Source organism: Cricetulus griseus, chromosome 3 (genome assembly GCF_003668045.3).
Source record: "Cricetulus griseus strain 17A/GY chromosome 3, alternate assembly CriGri-PICRH-1.0, whole genome shotgun sequence".
NCBI classification, from domain to species: Eukaryota; Metazoa; Chordata; class Mammalia; order Rodentia; family Cricetidae; genus Cricetulus; species Cricetulus griseus.
This window is the reverse complement of record NC_048596.1, coordinates 161,639,251-161,657,784: the sequence shown is the minus strand read 5'-3', so window position 1 is coordinate 161,657,784 and position 18,534 is coordinate 161,639,251. Positions and strand designations below refer to the sequence as shown.

The 18,534-nt window shown below is 38.6% G+C and overlaps 1 protein-coding gene across 10 annotated transcripts in view; it reads right to left on the bottom strand.

The window, feature by feature from the left end:
* Window positions 1-18,534, bottom strand: part of Phkb (phosphorylase kinase regulatory subunit beta) — a 189,094-nt gene that overhangs the window by 63,379 nt on the left and 107,181 nt on the right. For all 10 annotated transcript variants that reach the window (XM_027406294.2, XM_027406288.2, XM_027406296.2 and 7 more), the window contains one exon: window positions 10,601-10,695. In XM_027406294.2, coding sequence (XP_027262095.1) covers window positions 10,601-10,695 — 95 coding nt within the window. The remainder of the gene's footprint in view (window positions 1-10,600; window positions 10,696-18,534) is intronic.

Below are 18,534 nucleotides of genomic sequence, written 5' to 3'. Positions count from 1 at the left end.
TGTTTTGGTGTCTCTCCTCTGTGTGCTTATACTGACTGGATCAGTTCTCTATGTCAGGTTTTTTTTCTAGCAGAATGGAAGAGGTGAGAGAATTCTGTGCCAGAGGTGAGAAAGGAAAAGAGTTTGGGAAACATTTTGTTCTTAGAGGAGAAGACACTCAAACACATCTGAAGAATCAGGTAAACTTGTAAGTTGAAGAAAGCTAGAAGTCTGAAGAAAATATCTAGACAAGTTGGTGGCGGACACCTTTAATCCTAGCACTTGGGAGGCAGAAGCAGGGGATCTCTGTGAGTTTGAGATCAGCCTGGTCTATACAGAATGTTCCAGGACAGTCAGAGCAACATAGAAAGACCCTGCCATGAAAAAATAAAGTGAAATAAAAATCCATATGGGACAGGTTAAAGCTGGAGGAAATGGCCAAGGAGATGCTTACTGCCAAACGATGACCTGAGTTGGACCCATGGGACCCATGTGGTGGAAGGAGTCCCACAAGTTGTCCTTCAGCCTCCACATGAGCACCACGGTACATGTGACCTTTTGCAAGAAATGAATGTAGTTTAAAAAGTTTTCAAGTTGGATGAAAGAAGAAGGGCAAGTTCATGCCTGGTAAAATGGCTTTCCTAACTTTTGGAAAACCAAAAGAACACTGTAGTCATAACTAGAGGCTAGCCTCAGTGCACACAAGGATTTAGGAGTCCACTTTGAATTTTATAAATCTTTCTGAGAACTTAAAGGCCTACCTTTCACTTTTAATAATTTTATCTTAATTTGTTGAGTTTAAGGTATAAACTTTAAAGTATAAAGATGGGCTCATGTTGTACAACATGTAATTCATATTCTTGGGCTGACTTCATAGCTTTTCCAACCCCAGTACACAATATGATCACTTTCAGGGTCACAACCAGCATCCACTGACTTCCAAATCACCTTTAAAATAATCACAGCCTTCCACAATGGAAGACCTTTGTAAGTAAGGTTGGGAAACATGGTGGCCATAACCAAAGTAAATAAAATATAAATATTTGCTGAAAACTCATGAAGATTCATGAAGTCATAGGAAAAATTGTATGAACTGTATGAATGTACAGCCTTCTTCTAAACGCTTTTCAAAAAAATATTATTAGGCATTAAATTTGGCCATTTATAATCTAATATTTATGAGCAAGAATACACAAAAATAATGTAATCTAAAGAAGGACAATAAACAAGCCATATCCAAACCAAATCAAAACAATTAATAGGTAGAGCTAATATTTTAGTGAAGCTAAAACAACAGTTTAAAAACCTACCTGAGTTAAAACAATGACTTAAATGTGTATGAGTACAATCTTAATTACAAAGAGATTTAAGAAAACTGACAGATGTAACAATAAATCAAGTTGAACTCACCCTAAAATAATGATGTTCTCGACTTCATGATAGAGCTTCCTCAATATTACTCGAAATTCTTTATCAATTCAAACCTTCACTCATCATTTGCAAAAGATGCTAACAACAGGCAAACCAATACATTATCAACTTGTAAGAAGAAATGGGCAGCAGAGAGCTAAAGTTAATGGGACACCTTTCCAGTTCTGGAGATCACAAAGAAACCACAGAATGCATGTTGGTTTTATATTCTACTTGTTGATATTGAGTACTTTACTTCCTTGCTACAAAAGCAATGTTAGTCATTGGCATGAGATAAGCAGCTACACAAGCCGTGTTGTTTAGGAGGTTTATCACAGGTGTAATGAGGGGAGCTGGGAATGCAGGGAAATGATATCAAATTCACATTTCCCACCACAGCTGAAAAGGCCCCACATTAGTACACCTAGGGTGTGGTTCTCCTTCTTCCTGAGGATCGTTAGATGCTGGTCTGTGAGGGGGGAAGGAGCTGAATACAGAACAAGGTTGGGGATACGAGGAGATATCCCTCCTGGATATGACTGCGGTAAATCAGCTCAACTTTATTCCAAAGAATAGGAATATACCCGGGGAACCTGTGGTCAAATCCTAATTTGGATTAAGTGGCATGGTGGTCCTATCATGAGGCTTCATATGTGGCAGTAGGGTCTTATAGCAAAGCTCCTAGTACAAGTCTTAGTTACCCTATGTGCAGCAAGTGGAAAGCTTCTAGCAGGAAAATGTGCTAAGGGTCAAACTAGAGATAAATCAGGTCTCCAGGCTTAGAGATGGCTTTCATATAAGATCAGTCCTCTGGGCCTAGAGACATTCTCCAGGTATGGGCAGGTAGAGAGCTGTCAGTCTCGCTGGGGAGGGAGTGCCTCATGTTGTCCAGCTTTGGAAAGAGCTGCCAGGCCATAATACACTGTAATCTCTGACCAACACTAGGGTATAGCCCTGTATTTGTTACCTTTGTGACATTAGAGATGTCATTCTCTTTCAGTTTTCAACCTTAAAAAAATGAAAGGCTCTACCCAAGGTTTTTTAGCCTATCATGCCTACAATGTGATGCAGGCAATGAGCCTAAGAACGTTGCACATGATTTTGAATATTCTTAATAAAAGGAGAAAAACAGTTCCCTTCTGTGTCAGAGATGAGTAGCTTAATGGCTTATCAAGCATTTAAAAAGAAAGAAAAAAACCAAACTAAAACCCAATCTCCAATTCTAGGTCTGCAACAATACATTTACTGTGAGTGGCTTTCATTTTTATAAAACTATGCATTTAAATTGTCTTATAATGTCTTGTTTTCAGGGGCTATATAGTATAAACTATTTTATTTAGGAATAGCAGAGTACTGAGTAAATAAAAACCACCTAATGAAAAGCAAGTCATATCAATAATGTTTAAATACCATAACAGCATTTTTGTTTGTTTGTTTGTTTGTTTGTTTTAAGCAATAAACATTTGAGTGTGGCTGGTTCCTATTAGAACCAACTTGTAGAGTAGAAATGATTAACAGTTAACTGGTAAACCTGATGTGATAGTTAATCTTCATTGTTAAATTGGCCTGATTTGGAATCATCTAGGAGACACTCCAGGGCATGCTGAAGGTGTTTCCAGAGAGGGCTAACTAAGGAGGGAAGGCCCCCCCCTACCCCAAGATTGGTTAGCCATCAAAGAGAACTCTTAAAATAGCTCTCAACAATAGATGGCTACTGGTGGGTGTAGGAGGTGGCAGGGGGAGGACTCAGTTTTCTTTAAGGGGCTGGCCACTGGACAGTTTAACTATACTATAGTGACTATATAGACAACACAAATTGTACTTGTTTTTCTTTTATTTTAATTTTATTTTATTTTATTGCTGGGGAGTGGAGGCCATAAGGATGAGGGAGGGACCTGGGAGGACTGGGAAGTGAGGGTGATGGGGTACATTATATAAAATTCCCAAGTAAACAATAAAAATATGTTTAAAAAAGTAAATAGAAACCAGTTTGGTGGCACATGCCATAGCTGCAACATTTAGGATTCTAGGAGGTAGAGGCAGGAGGAACAGGAGTTCAAAGCCATCTCCTGCTACAGAACAAGTATGAGGGCAGCCTGTGCTACATGACAAAAGAAAGAAAAAAGAAAAAAAAAAAAAAGACAAGACAAAAATCAAGGAGCGGAGAGGGAAGTTCCAGGTAACGCTAATAAATTTATTCAGCAAGACACTCACTGTTTTTGTTCACCAAAGTAAGATGTCAGGAATGATCACTGAAACAGTACCAGGCCCTACTATTCACTGTGTATCTTTATTTTAGGCCAGAAATCTTACTTTCTTAGTTGGATCTATTTCCCCTTTTATATTTCATCCATGACTAAAAGGAATATTCATCTTACAGATGAAATATTTTATTATATATCATGCTTATTACTGAGAATTAATTTTAATAAGTTCAACAGGTTAATTAGAATGATGTTATTAAAAGCTCTGTTTAAATATGCAATTCAACTTTCTTAGTTCTAAAGTTTCTGATCAAGGTATTTAGTTTTTTAATAGGCTCTAGTACAAATAGTGTTGGTAAGAGAGTCACCTTTCCCTGGAGAATACAGAGAATTACTTAAAGCTAACCCATGCATAGCTGTGGCATAGTCAGCCTGGGTTTTCAAAAACACTGTGGATGCCTTGACTATTTTAGTCTATCTTATTATGATAGTCATAAGAATTTCTATGCTCTATTAAACTTTACTCCCACACATGTAGGTAAATAAATTTAGCTTTTTGGTCCCACAGGAATACCTTATCTTTTTGCCAAGCTAACAACAGAGTTAGTTGGTTTTGTTTCTTTGAAGAGGAAATTATGTCTAAGACTGGTTAACTATTTGAGGTCATAGTGATGAACCAACCTGAATAAAATTGAGTCATATGCAAATATTCCTAAATCATCTAAGATCAATGAACCTTTTAAAACTGAATAGACTTGATAGAAGAATCTAAAAGGAAGAAGAGCTGTAAATTCAGTTAGCGGAGTATTATATAATTTACATACTAAATTATGAGGCCATATAGCCTTTATTTGAGTGGCAGAAAACTCAACTTTCTGCACAGATGGCCTTCTGGCCATGTAACTGCTCCTTAACACAAGCTACCTTCACAAGAACTAATCAAAGTTTACTGAAAACCTAGACCACAGAAGACAACAATATGAGTGCTGGAAGGGAGGATTCTCAGGTCAAATCTTGCCAAACAAGTCTAGACTTGAGGGTGACACTCCCATGATGCTGGCAATGAGAGAGGACCCACCACTGACAGTGGACCTGGAGGGGCACTTTGCAGGTACAACAGAGTACAAGCGGGAGAACTTGAGAATGACACAGAAGGATCGAGTAGAGGTTAGAGCTCTACTCTAAAGGGAGCTGTTCAGCTCTACAGCAGGACGTTTCCTCCATTGCATTAAACACACAGGCTCATACTGCCTCCAGTGCAGCTAGACACTCCAGCAAAAAGCACCATTCATATTTCAGCATTTGTCAAGGGCAGAGTGATGTGGGTCAGGATTTCTTCCTAGCAGGCATTTGGCTCACAAATGAAGCTAGCCAGGAAAAACCTCCCAATTACATTCTCCACTTCTTATTGGGGAGGAGACTACTTAATGTCTGAGAATAATCAGCACATTTATTATACTATAAACAATCAGCTAATGAATCACTCCAGGCACATAGCAAAATAACTACCAGGAAGAAATGGAAACACCACATTAACAAAAAGGACAAAATTGTTCTGGAAATTATGCTTAGTGAAATGATCAAGAAACAGAAGAATGGCTATTGTGTGATTCTGCCTACATTATTTGCCGGTAATAGGCAAGTTAGGAGACAGAAAGTATAACAGGCTTTACCTGGGGGTGGAGGGAGGAGGAGTTGTCATTAAATGGGTTTAGTTTTTGTTGGAGACAGAGATACTAAAAAAGGTTTTAGTATGGAGAGTGGATTTAAAGTAACATATTATTTGTTTTATGAATGTTTAAAATGATGAATAAATAAATAAATGTATATTTATTCCACTTGTATGTTAGAAATTACTGTTAAGATTCAGCAAATAATGGCAACTGGAGAGTAAACATGAAAAAAAGGAGTTTGATGCCTGCCTTATACCAGACATAAGAACTAAGTAAAAGGGACAACACACCTAAATTTAAGGATAATACTGTAGAATTCTTTGAAGAAAAGATAGGCACAAGTTTATCTCTACACATGACACTAAAAGCAAAAGTAATGGAAGAAAAACTAGGCTTCATCAAAATTGAAAATTTCTGTGCTTCAAATGACAAGAAGGTGGAATGATAGTTTACCAGCAGGAGAAAATGTTTTCAGTCCTATAAAGAAATCATTTAGGACACAAAGAATTTTTGTAACTCAATTGCTAGCAAACATATGAAAATATGATTAAATTTTATAACTAGGGGAATGCAAATCAAATACAGATACAACTTCACTAACCCCATTACCTTAAAGTCCAGGAAATAAGAATTAGTACAAATACAGAAAAATGGAAACCCTTGTATACTGGAAGAAATACAAACTAGTGTAGTTTAATGGAAGAAAGTCTGGCAATTCCCTGAGATTTCAATGGGAGCTTAGTATACGATCCAGCAATTTCTCCTTAGATACATCCAAGAAAAATGAAGACATATGTAACACAGTAACTGTATTTGGAGGTTGGCAGCAGGATTATTCATAATGGCCGAAGCTTAGAAACAAACCACGTGTTCATAAACAAAATATACCATCTACCTAAAATGGCATGTTGTTCTACCATAAAAGGAATGAAGTCTGTCACAGGTAGAAATCTTAAAAATGTTATGCTGAGAAAAAAATGCCAGTCACAGAATACTACAGATTATACAAACAGACAAAATCACACAAAGTTGTCGAGGGCAATGACTAAAAGTACAGGGTTTCTTTTGGAGCAATAAAAAAGTAAAATCGATTTTAGCAAATATAGTGTAAAAACTATTGAATATGCACTTTAAATTAGTGAATTCTATAAAGTACAAATTATATGTTAAGCTGTTACAAAAAATACTTAAAATTATATTATTAGTGTTTTAAAAAATAATTTTGGGCGGGACATTGGTGGTGCATGCCTTTAATCCCAGCACTCGGGAGGCAGAGACAGGCAGATCTCTGTGAGTTCGAGGCCAGCCTGGACTCCAGAGCGAGTGCCAGGATAGGCTCCAAAGCTACACAGAGAAACAAAAACAAAACAACAACAAAAAAAATTCAAGAAATGTCAAGGAACACAAAACCCTTCTTTATTCATTAGAAGACTTATAAACTATCCATTTAAAAAATCCTGGAAGGAGGAAAAAGGTGTCCTGGACAGCTGGTTCTAAAAGACTCTGACAACAGGTAAGGCAGCAGGCTGGACTGCCCAGACATCTCAGAGTCTCAATATTCGCAACAAAGTGGGATTCTGAAGCCCTGCACTCACTGTGCTGGGCCTTGAGAAGTTGGTGGCCTAAAGCAACAGACAGACACAGCCAGGGTAATAAAAGGAAGCATTCTTTCTCACTATAGAACAGGGCATGGAAGCACAACAGAGACCACCATGCAGAGTCTAGCCACAGCTTCTCAACTGAGGCCCCAGTTAGCTACCCACAGTTCTGGTCAACTTGATATCTGAGGGTAGTTCAACGTACCTACAGTGGCTTCAGAGAGTGGCAAATCTACTCAAGCCCTGCTCCATGAAGTAGAGAGCCACATAGAAGGTAGATCCATCTACCAGCTGGGCCTAGTGACATAAGGGGACTTAGCACATAGTCAAGAGTACACACCAATTTGAACTGATAGAATTTCTCATCTGAAACTATGGAAGCCATCAACCAGAAATCCTATACTAAAACAAAGAAACAAACAAATCCTACACTTCAGGACTGAAGGCAACATAAAAATGTTCTCTGACAAATGAAAACTATGAAACTGGTTGCTGGATTAAATTAATCAGATTTGCAGTTAAATAGAAATAACAGTTGGGCTTGTTTAATGACAAGAGGGAAAATAGTTAAATATTCACATACCCAACGGCATGTCCTTTACAAGGCAATGGTAAAATAAACTGTGGTATGTATAGTCATCCCATGGAGTACAACCCAGATATAAAAGGAGTAAGCCACAAGTACATGTAACAACTGGGTGATCTTACAAAAGTGTTGTGTGATACTTTGGCTGTGTTGTGACAAATGAAGCTTGCTTGGAGTCAGAGGGCAGAGCTAGCTACTAGCTGACCAAAATTAACCATAGACATTTGGAGAACTGAGTACAGATAGGAAGTAATAAGGCCGTGCTGAGAGAGCATCTTGGCCCTTTTGGAGGAAGGAACTAAAGAGGTAGGAAGTCACTGGTGGCTGCTCCTCTGCTTCTCTGATCTTTCAGGTTCTTCCCAATATCTGACTCCTGATTTTTTAATTGATAAAGAGTAATTAGTTAGGGGTTCACAGAGGTGTTAAGGTATACTCTTAGTAAGAAAAGACAGTCTTCAAAATGCTAGCTATGTTCAATTACTTAACTTTCTTGAAGTGAAAAAATTATAAATCATAAAAGAGAACATACTGGTGGTTTCCAGGGGCAAAAGAAGCAAGCGTGGTTCTAAGATGGACGTCGTTGTGGTGATATGGTGACACTGAACTACATGAGTAGATGTAGCACACCACAGGTATGTGTGAGAGCAGCAGGTAAAATGAAAGTGGGCACCAACACTAGCTTTGTGTTTTTCATACTGTTTAATAACAATGCCTAGGCTGCAGGCACTGCAGGAGGTTGAGGGTAGGTTCCCAGCAACTCTGTGTTCTCTGTAATTTCTTGTGGGAGGGTTGTAGAAGGATTCATAGGAATCTTCTCTGCAATTTCCTGTGACTTTTTCTTTTAAATTAAAGGGTTAATGTTTTATTCAATTAATAGTTAAAATTTTTGACTATTTATATTTAAAAGTATTTTGACAATAAAAATTTGAATAAGTATCAAGAAAACTATGTCAAAAATAGTAAGAATGAACTAGTAGAAATCGAAGTATGACTGAAAGACGTCAACAGAAGACTTGGAGCAAAAAGGTAAGGAATACTTTAAAAAAACAACATAGTATAGCAAGAACATACTCTATGATGAATAATTAGAATTCTAATTTAATCAAATGTCATTATTAATTAAAATTCTAAAGAAATGAAAATGTATTTGTGCAATTATAAACACTCACAGGGGAAGAGTGTTTACCTGCACTGGAGCTTTGGCTCACAGTGCACCAGTTTGCTCAGATAGTCTGTGATTTACATTTAATACCAAGTTTTTCTCAGAGGGACCAACCGATGCACATGTACATGACTGACACTCTGTAGGAGTCATGGGCAAGCATACTTGCGTATCCTTCTTGTGTGGCACTGCTGTACACTGCCGGGATACAAGCACATCTCTGGCTCTACTGGCACAAAGGCTCAGCTTCATTTCCACAAAACTTGCCCAAGGCACCTTTAACTTTAATGGTCTTATTTGGCATGCTTTCCCTGTGCTGAACTCTACCTGTATGTCTAGTAAGTTTCCAAGTTCTGTGGCAGCCAGTGTGAAGGCCAGAAGTAGATCTGAGACCGCCTGACACACTTTCCTTTGATGGTAGGTTTCTCCTTTTTAGGCATCATCTGTCTTTCACTACTCTCTATTCGCTTTTGCAACTTCTGGCAGAGCTTAAAGCACTTGGTCAATCCAAAGAGACTCTTTACTCATAGATTTCAGCACAGCCAGTCATAACCTGGACACAAAACAAACACTTTAACCACAGAGAGGTAGGCATATTCTGTGCTACTTATGACCCCTATATCTCATGTACTCAGCCCTAGCAATTTTAGCACAAGAAGCCCTTATTTTACAGCCAGGAAATGGAGAGGGCAATCCTTGTTCCCAGCAGTTTCTGTTGGGAATCTTCATCCTGCCTCTCAGAAACTCTGATCATTCTGCAGGAGAAGAACCCCAGTCTGCACTTCAGACAACTTCTCTTAGCTAAGAAGTGGCTGCATCTGGAAGGCTTGCCATGCACAGCCCTCCAGCAATATTAGAAAATAATTCTGATATAAAAAAATTAGCAGTGAACTCTCTCTACAGTTCACTCTTACTGTTCTGTACTCCGAGTAGGAGAGAAAGAACTGCATGTATATCCAGTTCTGTAAATCACAGATAGCCTACATATCTTACACATGCCTAACATGAAAAAAAATGAGTAATTTTGCTAGCCACATGCCTATAACATGCTTTTGTAGTTCTGTCACCTCCTGTGCCCCAATCTAAGAAAAGGCTTAATATATCACCACCCTAGATAACTAGGTCTGAAAATAGCAAGGTCCTGGCCCTGAATAATACAGAGTAAACGGACTCCTCACCTTACACTGAAGTAACCCTGAACACCTCACATGGTACAGGCTGTACACTGGTGTGACACACTGGCCTAAGATAAAGGCCAATCCTTTCTTTACAGAGGATAATAAGCCAGTAAAATTTTCTTATTTCATATTAACACAAAACTTTTATGTTCTTTTTAGAAAATTTAACATTCACTCATTCATTCATTTTGTGTGTGTGTGCACACATGCATGTGTGCATTTTTAAAAATAGGCTTTTGGATTTGTAAGCATATCAACTGCAAGTGCTGATGCCACTTTTATTAAATGCATGCTAACTGCTTGGAAACCCAGGCACACACTCAGGTTCATTTCCTTTCTCCTCAGGCAGTTTCCACAATCTACAACATTTTCATTTTAACAGTCCTCATTACTGGTATCATTTAATAGTTGAGGGTTTGCTCAAGTCAACATCAATCTTGCTGATACTGCAAACACTTGAGAGAGTGTTGACACAACACAGTCTAAATCCATAGATGGTAAACATAAGAATTTCAAAACCATTCCTTCTCAGAACATGGCACTATGTGCTAAGAGCAGCTGTCTCCAGTTACACAGTCCTGTCTGGGAGACACAGGAGGAGACATCAAGCACAGAGCCCTCCCTTTCCACGGCCTCTTATGCCCTTCCATAGCACATTGTCTGTCCTCCTGCAAACTTATGCCCCACATCCATGACATCTGGAATCACCTCAATGAGCAAGAAAAACACATTTCAAATAAAACTTCCCCTTTAGTGAACATGTACATGTCTTTGGATAAATCTAAATTAAGAAGTAAAACATCTCTTTACCTGATTGGAGTATCGCATGCTCACATTACGTTGATTCTGGAGTGGGACGAAACGATGGACAGGGTCAATGTCTTTAGGACTGATTAACTCATCAGCTAAAAAAAAAAAAAAAAAAAAAAAAAAAAAAAAAAGAAATCAAATGACATTGTAAACAAAGAACAAAATGCCAAATACACAACACTGTGAGCCAAATGAGACAACTACAGGGAATTTCACTCAAAAAGAGAAGAATATCCATTTTCCTCAGAGCCCATTCTCAGAGAGATAAGATGTGTTAGGTCATAAAATAAATACAAGAACTGAAATGGCAGAAAGTATACTCTCACTATGCTATGAATGAGAAGCTAGTGACAAAGACATTGCAGAAATTCACAAATATATGGAAATTCACTAACACTCTCATAAATAACCAATGGTCAAATGAAAAATCAAAGGAAAATCAGAAAATACTTTCATTATAAAGCACTTTCTAGCATATACATGGTTCTGTTCCTATTATTCCTCACACCCAAACAGTGAGAGGAAGAGGAGGAGGTACAAAAGGAGGAGAAGGGGGAGGAGAAGGAGGAGGAAAACTTCCTCTGGTGTGTTTTTGATGAGATAAATGAAGATAAACACATCAAAATTTAGGGGATGTAGAAAAGGTGCTGCTCATAGGGAAATTATCAACATTTATATACATATTAAATAGAGTTAAAATAGAAAACCAATACCCTAACTTCCCTTCTTCAGATGGTGTGTGAAAAGAGAAAACTAAATCAAAAGCAGAATGGAAATTATAAAAGTCAAAATTAACGAAATAGAATGCAGAAAAACAATAGAGAATATCAAATTAAAGCCAGGCACATAAAAAGCTAAAACACATATTGAGAAACAGCTAAACTGAACCCACACACCCACCAAAATCAAACAGGAAAAAGAGTGACAGAGAGAAAATACTCAGACTGAAGTAGGAATGCCAAACAAAACGTATGGCCACAAGCTAGATGACTGGGGCGAAAAGGGCAAATCCTGGAATGACACAAACTACGGAGACTAGATCAAGAGGGCACACATACAAGGAACTGAACAGATTTATAAAAAATAAAGACTTTAAATACACACACATTTTCACATACATGCTCCTTCATACACACACACACACACACACACACACACACACACACACGACCAGCATAAGATGATTTCTGATTTCATTGGTTATGTTAACCAAATAGTTAAAAGAGTTAAAATCAGTTGCTCACAATCTTTTGAACAGATAAAAGGGTAAACTTTTCTAGCTCAGAATTGCCATATTATAAGGAACTACAAACCCAAACTCCTAGGAATACACACACACACACACACACACAAACACAAATTTTTAACAAAATACTAGCAAACCAAATAGCATATAAAAGGAATTATATATCATGATCACATAGGATTTACCAAACAAATGCAAAGATAGTTTAACATCAAAACATCAATTATTAGAATACAACAATATAAATTATTATTTGTATATGTCATTTCAAAGAAAGTTTTGAAACTCAGGGAGAGACTACATATACAAAGGAAGTAGAAGTAAATTAAAAAGCCACATATAAGAGCTAAACCATAGGCCTCTTAGGAGTAAATCTTTGTGACTTGTATTTCAAAGTGAAAACCTTTTGCATGTCAAAGGCATTATTAATACAGTGAAACGATAGCCCAGTGGATGGTAGAAAATATCAAATTATTCCCCTAACGTGATTTATATCTAGAATATATAAATAGCTCTTATAAATCAATAATGAAAGATAAGAACTCAATTTAAAAGTAGGCATATATCTGAATAGAAATTTCTCCAAAGAAATTACCAATGAACACATCAAAACTGACTTAATGACATTAATGATTTGGGTAATGCTAAATAATACCAAAATGAGATACCAATTCACAACCATTAAGATAGCTATAATATTGATATCAACAATTTAAAAAGTTAAGAACAAAATTTAGTGAGGATGTCGAGAATGTGGAACCTCAAAGATGTTGGCAAGGAAGCAAAACTATGCCAATGTATGGGAAAGAGTCTGGAAGTTGTTCAAAATGTTAAGACATAAAAGGTAGCATATGGCCCAGTAATCCTTCACTACATATACATCTCACAGAATTGAAAAAAATGTTGAACAATAATTTACAGTGAAAGTTAATAGCAGCATTATTTATGCTAGTTCCCAAATGGAAACAATCCAAATGTCCAAGCTGATGAACAAATAAAATGAGGTAGAGCAGCATGAATGGGGGTCGCACGTTAATCCCAGCTCAGGAGAGACAGAGGCAGACAGGTCTCTGCTGAGGTTAAGGCCAGACTGGTCTACATCTCTAGTTCCAGGCTAGCCAGGAGTATATAAGTGAGCTCGCTCCCCCACCCAAAAAAGCAAACAGCAAATGAGGTAGAGTGCGGCACCCGGGGTGGCTTATACCTCAGGTCTAGCACTGTGTGAGGACTACTGTGAGTTAAATGTCAGCCTCAGTCATAATGTAAGGTTCTGTTTCAAACAAACCAAATTATTAATCAATCAGTTAATTAAATGAGGTTGTATTTATATAATGGAATGTTACTCTGCCATAAAAAAAGAATAAAGTGCTGATATAGGATTCAACATAGAGGTACCTTGAGACAATATGCTAAGTGAGAAAAGTCGGACATAAAAGGACTGTCACACTCAGTGATTCTGAGGAGATTAGTGATGGGCCGGTACAGGGGAGGGGTGTTAGAGGAAGCCAGGATGTGATGAGGATCACACAACTCTGAGAATAAACTAAAAATAACTAAGTTTCAAGTAGGTAATATGTACAGCACAAGAACTACACCCTAACAAAGGTATTCTAAAATGTGTTTAGATTACCATGGGGAGAAGCACACATATCACCCAGACATCTTCCAGATGCTGAACTCTACAACACTTAACAAAGGGCATTTCCAAGAAGCACTGATGAGCAGGTGTCAGCAACCTCAAAGACAGTGCACATGGAAGCACTGTTCACAGGCAGTTCTGTGTGGCAACTTTAGATAAAATCCAAAGAGAGCAAACAAGCCAACATCTAGACGGGAGGGCTGGGGACAGGAAGGTGGGGAAGAGGCCCCAAGGCGGTATTTCTCTGGCATTTTGTAGACCACACCTGGGTGGTGGCCAGCAGCACCTGAGGCTTGGAGGCACTGTGTTGGGAGAGGTGGCAGGAGGCTAACACCCCTGAAATGAGATTCTATGTAATTCTTGGAATTCAAGTTGGAAGATACCATGAAAATTTGCAGTGAATTCAGTCTCCATCCTAGACATGTTTACACTTGAACATTATCTTAGTTATATCCACACCTATACATGATTATACTTAATGCTAAAAAATGAAATGAACTTCTACTAAAATGCATTGGTACACCCTGTATTTTATTACAATTAATATATAGAGCATGCTCATTTCATTTTTCATCTTCAGTTATACAGTGATCAAATAAAAACTACACCATGCCGAGTTTGGTACCAACATGTTTGTATCCACAGACTCTTTTTTTATTTTTATTTTTTAAAAAGGAAAGTTCATTTTCCACAATGCTTTAGGTACTGCTTTCAGGTAATGAATACTTCTGACAAACAGGCCAGTGAATACTGACTGTAAAATTCTCTGCATCTTTGGGAATATTTTTCCATTATAGTTCTATTTTGTGGTAACACACAAACATCTGCAATGTTGTTCAAGAAACAAAACCACCAAAGGGTATTTTAGTAACTCCTGGAAGTTCTCATTAATAATATGAAAATACTCCTAACAGCAGAAAAACCAGCAAGGGCAGGAACCCTTAAAAGGTTCTTACTGAGGGTCTTACTGTTCTTTAGCACTGAGCATGTATTAATTCTAGGCCTGTTCATTTTATAGATCACAAAATTCACACTCAAAATGCTTAAGCAAATTGTTCATGGATAGAATATAGCAGATGTACTTTTATTTGGAAGAAAAAACTTTTTTCCCAAAATGGAAACCAAACAAACACAGGCTTCATTGCAGCAGATATCTACATGTAACAATTTATTGGTTTCAGTTTAGCTCATGATACAGGGTTGATTTGTAGACTGATATTCTAAAAAAGCAAATTGTTCCCTCAGTTCATTTGTATCACTAAAATGTGAACAAAAAATCCCACAATTGGTAGTATTGGGATTGTCATGTAATTCAATCTTTTTGTAATTCAAATAAAAAAAAGCAAAAAAAAAGAAATGAAATTTTTATTTTTTTCCATTTGTAAGTGATGATAGATTAATTAGGAAAGCTATCTCCTTAGGAAGCTTAAATGTTAATCTACTAAAATAGATCTGGTTAGAAGTCCTTGAACAGATTATTTGCATTTCTTCTGTATTTCTTTGGGCATTACTTCTATGTATATCTGCACATTCCATTTATACGTGCATTGAACACCCCAGGCTGAGTGCTTTTCCTCATTCCTATATCCCCAGTACCTGGTACAGGCCCCTACACAGTGGAACCTCCCTAGACAGACTCATTAAACAAAAGAAATTGGTGGCATTAGCCAGCATTGAAACACTAATTGTCCTTGTCATTGAATTAACTTCCATAGTGGTAAAAGTGACAAATATAGTTAGAGGAACACACACAGAGACACAGATACACATACAGACACATATCCCCCCACACACATAACCACACATACCATCCCCACAGCCCCCATACCACACCCACCTGCCCCCAAACACATCACACACACACACACACACACACACACACACACACACACACACACACACACACAATCCCTCCACCCCTTACACAATCCATCGTGGTTTCTGTTACTCAGGAGACACAGGTACCGGTACAGGTCCTCATGTCCTTATGATATCAGACTGTCATTTAGGACAAGGATAACTAACCGCTTTTAACTCCTTAAAACACAAAAGGTAAGCTATTATTTGCAGTTTGTAATCAAATAAAAGTTTCCCTTGGCATTATGTCAATTAGTTTTGAGTATTAAAGCAAACAAACCAACCAAAAACCAAACTATTAAGAAGATATACAATAGTGGCTGGGAGATAACTTAGTAAAGAGCTTCTCGTGTAAGCAGGAGGACCTAGGTTTGATCCCTAGAATCAACATTAAAAAACAAACAAACAAACAAAAAGGCCAGGCTTGGTGGAGTGTGCTTGCAATCCCAATGCTGGTCAAGCAGGGACAGGGAGATACCTGAAGCTTGTTAGCTAGCCATTCTAGTCTGGTTCACATGCACCAGGCTGATGAGAGACAAACAAAAAGCAAAAGTAGAGGGCTCCTGGGGAATGACAGCCAAGGAGGACATCTGGTCTCCACACAGGCACCTGAATCTCCAACTGCACATATTCCCCTACAATTGTACTCAGGCCTTTAAAAAACATTAAACAGGAGTCTTTTCTATCAGAATTGCTTAAGACAAGAAATTCACATTTTTTTTTTCATCTTCCCCACCTTGTGGCTTTTATGCAACTGTTTCTCCCCCTTACCTCATAAAACCTTTGTCACCAACAACACCCCACCACCCACCCACCCCACCCCACCCCACCCCATGCATTCTCAGATTACAGTGGCTGATCCCTTCCCTCTTCAACAAGAAAGACTGTAAGGGGACCCCAGCTAATGGGGAGAAGATGCAGTGTTAGAATAAAAACCAAATGCATTTCCTGTCCCCTGCACAGTTTTTCCTTGGTGAGCTATGCACCCTCTTAGCCTTGTCAAGACACTTCAACTGAAGTGGGGGTCCCTATCTTTCCCCCTCCCCCAAAACTTACTTCTAAAAAGCCCATTAAGGAAAAAAACCGTTTTCTTCCTGGTTAAAAGAACAGGATATGCTTCTGGCTCTTGGTGAAGCCATGGAGTATAACTGTCTTTTCCTTAATTAAAATGAGCCTTTCAATCTGTTGTTCAAGGTACAGCCTTAGGAAGATTCACTTAAAGCCATACTAAAGACATGGGGGGTAGGGAAGTATACCTTTAATGACATAATATACTTTTGTTTCCCAGAATCCCTGGCCTTGGTGTAGTCTCCTGGGAATGTCCATGTAGCTCTGTTAAGTCAGCCAGATTGCCAGAGTCCTGACTCAGAAGGGTATCTTTTCCTTCTTCCTATCTCTTTCTTTCTGATGCTGGCCAATGCCTAGGCATGTTTTCTCCAATACTTTGGGCTCCCTCCCTTTCTCCCTCCTTCCCTCTCCCTCACTCCAAAGCTCCTCTCATCTCTGCCATTCAGTTGATAATCTGTTATGTGGCTGCTTTACTGAGCCTCTATTGCTGAACATAACAGCATAATTTCACATATGGCCTTCTCTCTTCTTCTCCAACCCCTTCTACTGCCCTGCTGTTTTGTTTTTGTTTTTTAAATCCTAATAAAATTGTTCCCAAGCTTCCTTCTGAGTAAGTTCTTCAGTTCTTTCATTTATGAGATAAGAACCCAGAAAGGGGACCTAATTTCCCTGGTAAAACTGTTATGCCCAAATTCTGAACCCCCAAATCACCAAGTAACCCATTCCAATGCAAAAGCAAAGTTTTTAATGAATTAACAAGTTAACTGTATTAACTAGGGTTCTCTGGCTGACACAGCAAGTGGAGCAAGAAGGACCTGGAGGAACCGCAGGGCAGGGAATTTATTGGGGTAGAGCAAGGGGAGTGTCTGGGGTCCACAAGAGTCTGGTGCACTTCCGGGTTTGGGCTTGTGTGGCACTCGCCATAGGCAACAGCCCTGTACTGATCTCTTTCTGCCTCCTGGTCCACTGCCATGTGAACAAGTAGCTCCTCAGCCACAGTATCACACCATCCCTGCTTCTATGCTATTCCTATGAGCCAATAAAACCCCCCATATGATGGAGGAATGGGGGACACAAAATTGTGAGCACTGCTGGAACAGAGGATCAGCCTCCATGCCATCAGCACTGAGGTCATAAGGCAACCCAAGGTGTTGACAGTCAAGAAATGATACCACACAGTCAATGCGTGAAAGGGGCACATAGTAAGAACTTACTTCTTAAAGACAAAAAGGATAGCTATTGGGTGGTGACGGTTCCTCACAAGAGAAAAATATAGATGAATCGGCAAACAAGTGTTGGGGTGGAAATCTACAGTTTGCTGATGAAACAGCCATGCTACAAAAACTAAAAGTTGGTTAAGGCTGTGTCATACCTTTGGTAATTTTCTGCGACAATAGAGATATTAAATTTATTTTGGATTCAACTTTTCATGAAGGAAGACATGAAAGTGTGAACTTTAATCCAATGACTAATGCTGCAACTGTGGGAGGATTGAGTCCTGAAGACTTTTCCTATTTGTGAAGGAATGGGACATGATCCCATAAGACTAAACTTTTATTAAAAACTAATTTGAAGCTGTACATGGTAGCACAAAGTTTTAACCCAGCACTGGAGGCAGAGGCAGGATCTCTGAGCTTGAGGCCAGCCTGGTCTAAATAGCCGTTCTAAGCTATTCTCAATTAGTGGCCACAGGGGAGGGGCAGTCACTTTCCCATGTTCATGCCAACTCACTGGGTCATAGAGAATGAATTCATGAAAGTAGGTGGACTTGCTAGGAAGAAGGGCTCTAGATAGTATGAGAGGGAAAACTAGAAGGTAATGGGAATGAATGTAATCAAAATACATTTATGGTATGAAACTGACAAAAATAATAAAAATAACACGGGAAGGTTTAACTAAAACTAAGGAAGTATGGCTTCCTTCCCTTTCCGCCGACCCATCAGCAACTAGGTGAGTGATCCCCTGCTTTTACCCAACTCCTGTCCAAAGCGCCTTTCACCCAGATCTCCCCAGACTTGTCCCTGCTTGAAGTAGACACATCCAGGCAGGGAGGAGCTCCCTGAATCTGGGTACAGGCCACTCTTCTTTCCCTTTCCGCCGACTGATCACAATGAAGTTAGTGAC